An 11020-nucleotide genomic window follows, 5' to 3' on the forward strand; every position below is an offset into this window, starting at 1 on the left:
CACCGTAAAAAATCGTTATTAATATCTATTTTAAAGAAATTCGCTTAAAATAATTTCTGAATTTAATAAATTAACACATAAACGAGAAGTGTAACAGGTAACATCTTTCGCATTAGAAACCAGCGCCTTGGGGCAAAAATACTGTTTACCTATCTTCAAAGGATAGTTGATCCTTTGCCGGTGATCAGTTTACTATATCTCGGAGGGTCTAATAATTTTATGGAAGGCTATAAAGTAATGAGTTCGTACACGTCCAACTTTTTTAATCTTTTCTGGAGTCCTAATATTGACATCCACACCAAAATCCAGCTTGTTTGTCTCATTTTTAGAAATCAAATCTCTGACGACACAACTAAAATGCTAACCATTTCAATAAATTAATGTTTTTGTCGTTTATATGTATAATTTTGTCTCAAAAGACACTCGCTATACAACATATAAAATCTTAACTGTTACTCAAACGAGTTGTTATGGAATACTATGCGTTTATTTCTTCTCCGGACTAACTCTTTGTTTTGGAATTAAACAGAATATATTGACATGTATAAATTTATTATATTAGAGGATGAAAATTACACTCTGCTTGTTATTTCTTAAAACTATGAATATATAAGTTCTGTTATCTACAATTATTTAACGATGTTTCTGGATGGATTTGAGTACAAGAGATTGGACTCAAATATTAATATTAAAATAGCAAATACGGATAGCTTATCGAACAAAGAAATAAGAGAAATAAATTATTATTATTCCATAGATACGAAGTATTAGGTGAATAAACTAGCGAAACTTATTTATTCTAAATAGGAAAATATTTATGAAGAGTATTGATTCTGATTTCTAACAGCAAATAATTATTAGTGATTATACATGAGAACTTTTCATAATTGTAAATAACATATACCAGGTGACTAAAAACTATATAGAAATACATAGATACTTTAATTATCTTACATGTGAGTAGGTAGGTACATTACACCTCCTTTTGTAAGAATGAAAATAATTGTAAAATGAATTTTCATTTAAATGGTATAAAACATTTGTATACATTATTATTTTATTTTAACACATTTAAATAGTTTCTTTTAGTCTCGATAGTCTTTCACTTCGTCTTATCGGTGTAGTCTCTGTGAAACTAGTCTCTTCACACTTTTTGGATTCACTATAATTATTGTCTTTATTATGTTTACAATCTATACTTAAATCTGTCTCATGTACATGTTTTCGTTTACTTTGACATATATTTAGTGTTAAACAATTTGTAATTTGTTGACAACTATGTGACGGATTTCTACGAAATCGTCGGTAAAAATATTTAATTATCCTGTATAAAATATAAAGTAACATACATTTTATCAAAAATAAGATTGCATAAGTGAAATAAGAACTATTTTTTATTGTGTCTGAAAAATTAATATTTGTTTCTGAGGTCATTTTCTCTAAATTATCTAGTTTATGGCTTGCTAAATTTAATGCATCTCGATCGAGATTATTTAATTGTAAGGGAACAAGGTGTAATTTGGATTCATTATTTATCTTAATATCATCACAACAGACTTCTGGAAGGGATAAATCTGGAATGATAGACTGAAAATTACTTTCTTTTGGATTTGAGACAGATATCAAAATAGTTGATCCGGTGTAAGTTTTGCAATTATTCGAAGTAGAAAAAATACCTGTGTTTGAAAGAACAATAGATATTGGCGTACTAGTCTGACAGCTTAAAGTTAAATCTGTTGGTTTGGGTAAAACATATATCCAAGAATTTGGTTTGTTTAATTTATGCCAAATTTCATATTCTGTTTGAATTATACGAGTATCGCAACTAGATGGTATGTTTGTTATTGAAGTTAACAATTCAGTTTCACAAATTGGATTAGTGTGTGTAAATCGGAAAGTATCAGGATTTTTGCAAATAAGTTTTTCTTCATCTAATGAATAACAGTCTTCTAATGTATCAATAGTAACATAAATGTTTCTATTTTCTGAAAGAACAAGATATTTGACAGATGGAAGAATAAAGGTAAGTCTCTTTAATGTTGGATGAATTATAGGAAGAGATATTAGTTTAAAAAGAGAATAAGGAGTATTACTAACCAAAGGTATACTAACCGTAATTAAAATCTTGTTATCAAAATATATATATTTAAGTAAAATGATATCGAAATATTTATGAGCATAATCGATAGTCAATGGAAATGGATAAGTCGATGTACTAGGTAAATGCGTTACCGTTTTAGATAATTCTTGAATTAGTTGCTCAGGTGTTATAACAGAAGGATGAAGGTTATTATTTCTTGCAAATAGAATAACGTTTATTAAAGTAGAATATTCTTGTTGTAATTCTGTTATAAAGAAAGTTAGTAAGGTAAAATGTTCTTCAATTTTTTGTTTTAAATCTAAATTAAAATATTTATTATTCATTTTATCTGTGTAATTGGTAATTGATTCAAAATTTTTATCAAAAATCACTTTGTTTCGGTCTAGATTTGTAATAGAGTTATTAAAATTTGCAATCGTGGCTTTTACTACATGAATTTGTTGTTTTAGTAAATCAAGAAGATGATTTTCGTTACTTTCAGCTTTGTTAATAGCATTATTGAAATTTTCAGCATCATCACTGTCTAAGGTACCGAATAAGGTCCTGAAAACAGATCCAATTGCATTAAATAGAGCGCGTTTTGGTCTAAAATGTTCATGCAGAATTATGTTTTTTAAAGTTTGTTCATCTTGAAAGAGTCTAGGTATGATTTGTCCTAAGAGTTTTAGTGAAGTATCGCATAATCGTAATTCAATAAGAACTGGTTTGTTTTGACACAGTCTTAATGTTTTTTGATAGGTGAGATCTACAAAATTTAATTTGTCTGTAAAAGGTTGTAAAGGAATATGACTTAATATGTTCCAATGAGTTTCAATAAATTGAACATTTTTTATGTGTTCGTAATAGATTCCAGGTGATTTGTTGATAGGAGTATTGGTATATTTCTTGTGAATTTGTTCACTATTTGTCAGCCATATTATTGCATACCTGAAACAAAAGCATGTTTCAATCTATTCATGTGAACTTTTATTGGTTTTTTATTTACTAAAATTGTGCAATTGACAGGAGAATTTATCTCTAGAATTTTATAAGGTCCATTATAATTTTGTGTAAGTTTTTTGGTTTGACCCTTCTTTGTTTGCTCATTTTGGAGATATACTAATTGTCCTTCTAAGAAAACGGTGTCATTAATCTTTTGGTCATAATATTTTTTACTGACTACTTTAGATTCTAATAGATTCGTTTTTGCTAACTCATGAGATTTTCTAAGCTTAAGTGTTAAATTATCTAAATAATCTTCATATGTATATTTGAGTTCTACTGGTCGTATTATACTGCTAGGTAGATTAGGTGTATATCCAAATATTAGTTCATATGGTGTGAATTTGGTTGAAGTATGATTAGTTGTATTATATGAAAACATAGCAAAATCTAGCCATTCGTCCCAATCGGATTGATCAGCTTTAATATAATGTTTAAGGTAGTCTGCTAAAGTAGCGTGACTCCTTTCTAATGCAGCATTTGATTCTGGGATGATAAGCAGTACAATTTATATGTCTGATTTTAAAAAGCTTGGCGATTTGAGAAAATAATTTGGAAGTAAAATCTCGGCCTTGATCAGTAACTATTATATCGGGTTTTCCAAACTTGCAAATAAATCCACGAACCAGATTTTCAGCGATAGTCTTGGTTTCATGATTCGGAATTGCATAAGCTTGAGAAAATTTTGTTAAGTCATCTTGTAATGTTAATATGAACTTATTACCTGACTCGGTTAAAGGTAAAGGACCTACTATATCTAAAAATATTTTTTCTAATGGATTTGAGCTTGTTGTTGTTATCTCCATGGGCTTTACGAATTTTTTCTAACGAGTTTATTTTTCTGACAAGATTCACAGGTTTTTATAAAGTTTTTAATATCATTTTTCATATTATTCCATTTGAAATGTTTTTTTATACGATTGTATGTCCGATGAAAACCAGAGTGTCCAGCCGTAGGACTAGTGTGATTCTCTTGTAATATTGTAGTTATTTCCTCAGGTTCAGGATTTGTTAGTATATCATGATAAATGATAATAGATATATCAGTTTTTCTAAAAATAAATCTAATCATAGATCTAATTTTTCCCCAACTTAATTTATCGTAGCTAAAAGTTATTCTGGGTAGGCAAATTTTTAATATTTTATCGTTTAATAACCAGTCTCTTAATTTTATTAGGGAATTAAATATATCTTCATAAGAGGTATTGTCCCAATAATTATTTTTTATAAATATGTAATAAAAGTTTTTATTTTGATCAGAAATATATATAATGTCATTTAGTCTTGGATTTTTGGCTTTCAATTTTTCTATATGACTGAATTGTTTATTTATTTGTTTCTGAACGATCTCATTAAAATTTAAATCTACGGAAACAAACAATGCTAAATTTTGTGAAAATGATGTAATCTTTTCATTTGTTTCTTTTATATTATCATTTGTTATTAATATAGTTTCGGATTTAGATAAGAACTGTGAATAAGTGTCATTATTTTCTTTACTCATTTTGTTTATTTGTAAGGTGATTGTTGCCGGGTTTTTGTTTTCTTCGCAAATATTTGTTTCAGATATGGTTAAAGGAGGACGACTTAAACAATCAGCATTTTGATTTAATTTACCTGGTTTATAAATAATTTCATAGCTATATTCTTCTAATGCTAATCTCCACCTAACGAGTCTTGATCCGGGATCTTTTACATTAAATAGCCATGTGAGTGGTTTATGATCCGTATAAATGAAAAATTTATTTCCGTACAAATATGGTCTAAAGTGTTTAACACTCCATACAATTGCAAGTAATTCTTTTTCTGTTGTGCTATAGTTTGATTCCGCTTTGTTCAAGGTACGACTAGCATAAGCAATAGGTAAATCATCTGGTACTTTACCTTGAGAAAGTATGGACCCTATTGCATAATTACTAGCATCCGTTGTTAAGACAAAGGGTTTGGTAAAATCTGGATACTGAAGTATTGGTTCTGAACAAAGTATTGATTTCAGGTTCTCAAATGACTGTTGTTGAATGCTTGTCCAATTAAATTCAACATTTTTCCTCAGCAGTTTTGTTAAAGGTTGTGTTAAAGCACTGAAATTTTTTATAAAGCGTCTATAATAACCAGTGAGACCCAAAAAGCTCTTAATATCTTTTTGTGTTCTGGGTATAGGAAAATCTGTAACAGCACATACCTTTTTTTCGTCCGGTTTGACACCAAATTCAGTTATTAAATGTCCTAAATACATTACTTCGCGACGAAAAAATTCGCACTTATCTGGTTGTATTTTTAAGTTGAATGTAGACAATTTTTCGAATACTTCTTTTAATCTTTTATTATGATTTTCTAATGTATCGGCATGAATGACTATATCGTCGAGATAGACAAAACATCTGTAATTTTGTATTCCTGAGAGGACAGTATTCATTAGCCTTTGAAAAATACTGGGAGCATTTTTTAATCCAAATGGCATTCGTGAATATTGATAATGTCCAGACGGAGTTGAGAAAGCAGTCTTTGGAGAATCCTCAGGATCCATTTTGATCTGGTGAAATCCTGATGTTAAATCTATTGTTGAAAAATATTTTGAATGACCCAATTGGTCTAATATATCGACTATATTCGGAAGTGGAAATGAATCTCCTATAGTAATATCATTTAGTCGTCGATAGTCTATAACAATTCGCCATTTCTTCTTTGCTGAAGCATCGGCCTTTTTTGGCACAACCCAAAGGGGCGAATTCCATGGCGAAGTTGATTCTTCGATAATACCTTGATCTAGCATACCTTTTATTTGAGTTTCGACTTCATGTTTGTGTACTTCAGGATACCTGTATGATTTAGTGCTAATAGGTACATTAGAATTTAAAGGAATTTTGCAAGTTATGGCATTTGTACTGGTAAGTTGATCTCCTTCCAGATAAAAGATATGATTGTACTCCTTGCAAATAGAAATTAAAGATGATTTTTCTTCACTATTTAAATGATCTGTTCTCAAGGCATTTTTTAATTTAGCAATTCTGTTAGAATTCGTATTATCTTTATAAGAAGACATTTTTCGTATATTTGCATTGTTTTGTAAATTTGGAATTTTTTCTATTGCTACTTGAATATCGTTTAATTCAACATCCGTTTCAGTAGTGTTTACGATTGAGGTTAAAAAGAAATCATTTTTTACTTTAACAACACTAGGACATAAAAATACACCTTTAAAGATTTCGCGTTCGGGACATAATCCTTCGCTTAATTCATTATTTATTACTTTAATTTGAACAATTGTTTCAGTTCTTGCGGATAGAATAGTTTTATTACTTCTTGAGTTAGAATTAGAGTTTTGATTTAGTATAAGATCGTCTGAACAGGATTTTTCTTCTGAACAGGATTTTGATTTATGATTTCGTGAAGAGTTACAAGTTTTATTTGTGCATATCTCAGTGGATTTTACACATTTTGGACTTGAATTTTCTTTGGATTTAGAGTTAGATTTAGATTGAATTGGATTGGATAGTAGTTCTTCACTACTTAAGGTTATTTGGATATCATTGGTTTCTAAATAAGAATGATCCTCTATGGATTTAGCATCATAAGGAAATATTTCATCGATATTAGAACTTGTCTCGATATTTTGATCTCTCAGAAATTCGTCATTGTCATTGTTTAATGGAGATTTTATATATTCGATTGAAATAGAACAATTTTTAAAGTTTAATTTATTTTCTTTATAATCAATTTGGCATTTATTTATTTCAAAAAAATCGCTACCTAATATACCGTCGAAATGAAGAGGAAAATCGTCTTCTACGACATAGAAAACATGAGTTTGGACAAAATCTTTTATCTTGAAATTTACGTTACAACTACATATAGTTTTATTTGGATTTAAGACATTTTTATCAATGCCTCGTAGAGTAATAGACTTAGAATAAATTTTTGGAATGTTTAGTATTTTTGAATATTTAATTAAAGAAATATCTGCGCCTGTATCGATTAGAAACTTGCAAGAGGATGGATTAGAATTATTTACTAAGGGTAAATCTACATAGGAAGTGACTGAGAAGTTGATGGTTGTGATACGGCCTGAACTGAACGAACTCCTCGAGAATCGACCGTTGGTTGTCGAGGATTCTGGAAGTTTAAAGAATTTGTTGGATTTTTGTTTTTATTGTTAAATTCGCGTTTTCTACATTCTTCTATAACGTGACCTGGTTTTTTGCAGTATCTGCAAAAACGTTGGGAAGTGTTGGTATTTTCTTTTCTTAAGTTTGGAGGAAAATCAGAATTGGAATTTGAATTTGAAGGTTTATAATTTTGATTTTGAGAATTTGACCTTTGAAGATTTGAATTAGGATATTTTGGGTTTTGAAAACTAGAATTTTGAAGATGTCTAACATTTCTATCTGAATTGTTTTTATATCGACAGTTATTTGAGGAATGGTTATTTCGTTTGCAAATATTACAGAATGGTCTGAAAATTTCTTGTCTTGATAACTGTTCTTGTTCTTCGGCAATTGCTATAGCAACAGCTCTTTCTAAGGAATCTGGATTTCGGGCTTTGATTAAAATAGAGAGGTCTTTGTTTAATCCTCTAATAAAGACATTTAGTGCTTGAGTTTTTAAGAGTTTAGTACATGCATTTCTTGCATCTGGAGATAAGTCTGGATCAAGTGTATTTATTAATTTTATATAGCAATTTTCAACTTTATTTGCAAATGACATTACATTTTCACTGGGCATCTGACGTAAGGAATGTAATTCCAATTGCCACTGACCTTCAGTTCGGCGTTCAGAATAAGCATCTAATAAGAAGTCTTTTAAATCTTTCCATTCGTCAAATGTTCTGTTTCTAGTTATGGCCCTAGCTTTATCGGTTAATTTAGTTTCTATAATGGCTAATAAGATGGGTTTGGATTGCGGATTTACTAAATTGTATGCTTTATCACAATTGTCTATGAATTCGTATAATTTTGATTTTGTACCATCAAATCGAATGAGAAGTTTTTCAGCTATTTCAATTGATACTGACATTTTATTTGAATTAGAAGTAGAAGAATTTGAAAGAGAATTTGAGTCGGGAGAAGGTATTTGTTCGTCAAATAAGTTACTTATATCAGGATATAAAGTAGACATACGTTTACAAGATTTTTAAAATATGAGACAGAATTTAAGATAGAATGTACTTACAAGTAGAATATTGTTGTTGGTCGCATAGTCTATTATTCCACGGGTTCACCTCTACTTCCGATGGAACTACAATTGGGTTATGACTGGAACTGGATTTCGAACTGGATGTACTGGACCCCAATGTAATTAGTTGTAGTGGCGATTTTTCCACACTGACAGTTTTTTTTTGAATGATTCCTCGAAGGAAACAAGTCAATTCAAAAATTCCTCAGCTCTCCTTCTATCAGCAATCAGAGGAACTCTGCTACTAATATCCCACGTTCTGACACCAAATTTTGTTATGGAATACTATGCGTTTATTTCTTCTCCGGACTAACTCTTTGTTTTGGAATTAAACAGAATATATTGACATGTATAAATTTATTATATTAGAGGATGAAAATTACACTCTGCTTGTTATTTCTTAAAACTATGAATATATAAGTTCTGTTATCTACAATTATTTAACGATGTTTCTGGATGGATTTGAGTACAAGAGATTGGACTCAAATATTAATATTAAAATAGCAAATACGGATAGCTTATCGAACAAAGAAATAAGAGAAATAAATTATTATTATTCCATAGATACGAAGTATTAGGTGAATAAACTAGCGAAACTTATTTATTCTAAATAGGAAAATATTTATGAAGAGTATTGATTCTGATTTCTAACAGCAAATAATTATTAGTGATTATACATGAGAACTTTTCATAATTGTAAATAACATATACCAGGTGACTAAAAACTATATAGAAATACATAGATACTTTAATTATCTTACATGTGAGTAGGTAGGTACATTACAGAGTCATAGCTTGTTTCCTATAGATTTACATACAGTTGTGTGACTACCTGTGTGTACGTTCCGCTCCTTTGTCGAAAGGGCAAGGACATCCCTTCTCAAAAAACTCATTTTCACACCACGAATTTCTTTTTGAAATGAGGCAATTCTACACCTGGATATGACAAAGAAGATTCAAACACGTGCAGACTAATTCTTATTCCTTATTTATTTTCTAAGATCGTACATAAAGGATCAAAGCGGAACAACTAGGGCATAAAAAATTATTTGATCAAAAAAAGTTGTCTTTCAAATAGAACCAGTAGCGGTACCGAAAACTGCCAATGAAAACGGTGACAAGAAATAAAAATTATTATCGTTTGTATACTGAGGTGTATTTAAAAACCAAAAAAATAGCAGATTGTTTTTTGAAGTTGACATTCACTTTACTATTTTACTAAATTTTTCAATTTTTTACTACTAAAGTAGATTCTGATGCTATTCTTTTAAAATAATTACATGCAGTGTTGTGCGAATTAATGTCAACGCTCCATATTTTTTGTAACTATACTTTTTTTTTAAACATTTTTTTAATAAATGATGAATTCGACCGTGACGATACTTGACGAAAATTCATTTCATCTAACAATAAAACACTAAAAATTTTGGTTTTTAAAACTTCCACAAAGTTTATTATCAATTAGTATCACTGCAGCTGTTCAAATTTCCAAATTTCCCACTAAAATAATGGTTTGGGGAGCAATATCTCAGCATGGTACAATGAATACACAAGGTATGATATTGCGCATGACATTTGACAGCTGGCCCAGGAGTGTGACGTAGTTAAGATCGCCTGAACCACCTCGAACCCATTATTACAGCTTAACGTACACATTAATTTTGAAATTATGGTTAAAAAGTGATCTAATTTTTTTTTAAATGTTTTGTTTTGGTTATAATTGAATAAAAAATATATTTTCAGTAGCGTAAAACCTTTACTTCTCCTAGAGATTCAGGCAAAATATTTATTTTTGTTTTCATACATATACTAATAATAAATTAAGTACTCTTTTTGTATGCAAATCCCTTGAAATTTAAAAATTTTCTGCAGAGGAAATACTGTGAATAGGTAAATAGTAGTAGATTTGCTTATTCAGATTCACTGTCACTCACTTCCAAGCAGTTTTACTGAAATAAAAACAAAATAGAGTACAACAGAGAAAAATCTGTTTTACAATTCAACATGGTATTTTAGATGAGTTATAATGGAATTTAGTAAAATAAAAAATATACACATTACTATAACCTACCGATTATTATATGCAAAATTTACTTATCAAACAATATAATAATATGAAAATAAGACACAAATTAGTTCAAACGCAAAACACAATAAATATCGACTTCAGACGACTTTACACCGGCAAGACAGAAAGCTTGTATAAAAACAAAAGTTCAACAATAATATCGGTTATCAATGGTGACTATTGCAAATTGCAAGTTATGAGATAATAAATATATTTTAAAGTAACTCGATACTGACTGAGTCATCTATTTTATAATAGAAAAATAATTTAGATATTGCTTATATATGTGTCTTTATACAAATGGTGTTTAGTTACTATTTATTTATACTGTATAGTATTTTTTTGTAAAACTGAAAGTTTTTATTTGCCCTTGTATATCTGGTTTTGTACCTTTTTCAAAGTACGCTGTGCAATTGCTTGTTGGAATAGTGACAATGAAGATAAAATCTTTAGGTTTCATACATTTCCTAAAGATAGTGTGACCAGAAAACTGTGGATTATATCTTGTTGTAGATAGGATAATTTTAATTGTAATACTGCAAGAATTTGTTATACACATTTTAAAACTGAAGATTACCAAAGAAATCTACAACAGGAACTTTTAAATTACGTTTCTAAAAAGGGTCTAAAACTCAAACCTGAGGCAGTACCTAGTCTTTATTTGCCTAAATCAACATCGGCTACCCTTTTAACCAACC

At 29.4% G+C, this 11020-nt stretch overlaps 1 protein-coding gene across 1 annotated transcript; it reads right to left on the reverse strand.

Moving 5' to 3' along the window:
- Window positions 1-523: 523 nt before the first annotated feature.
- Window positions 524-9034, reverse strand: LOC140436417 (uncharacterized). Its single transcript, XM_072525232.1, has 2 exons — window positions 8252-9034; window positions 524-3028 (listed from the first exon to the last, which is right to left on the reverse strand). Exons 1-2 carry the CDS (start codon window positions 8275-8277, stop codon window positions 1072-1074), a joined length of 1983 nt encoding a protein of 660 aa, XP_072381333.1. The 5' UTR covers window positions 8278-9034; the 3' UTR covers window positions 524-1071.
- Window positions 9035-11020: the final 1986 nt, after the last annotated feature.

The sequence above is a fragment of the Diabrotica undecimpunctata genome, chromosome 3 (genome assembly GCF_040954645.1).
Source record: "Diabrotica undecimpunctata isolate CICGRU chromosome 3, icDiaUnde3, whole genome shotgun sequence".
NCBI lineage: Eukaryota > Metazoa > Arthropoda > Insecta > Coleoptera > Chrysomelidae > Diabrotica > Diabrotica undecimpunctata.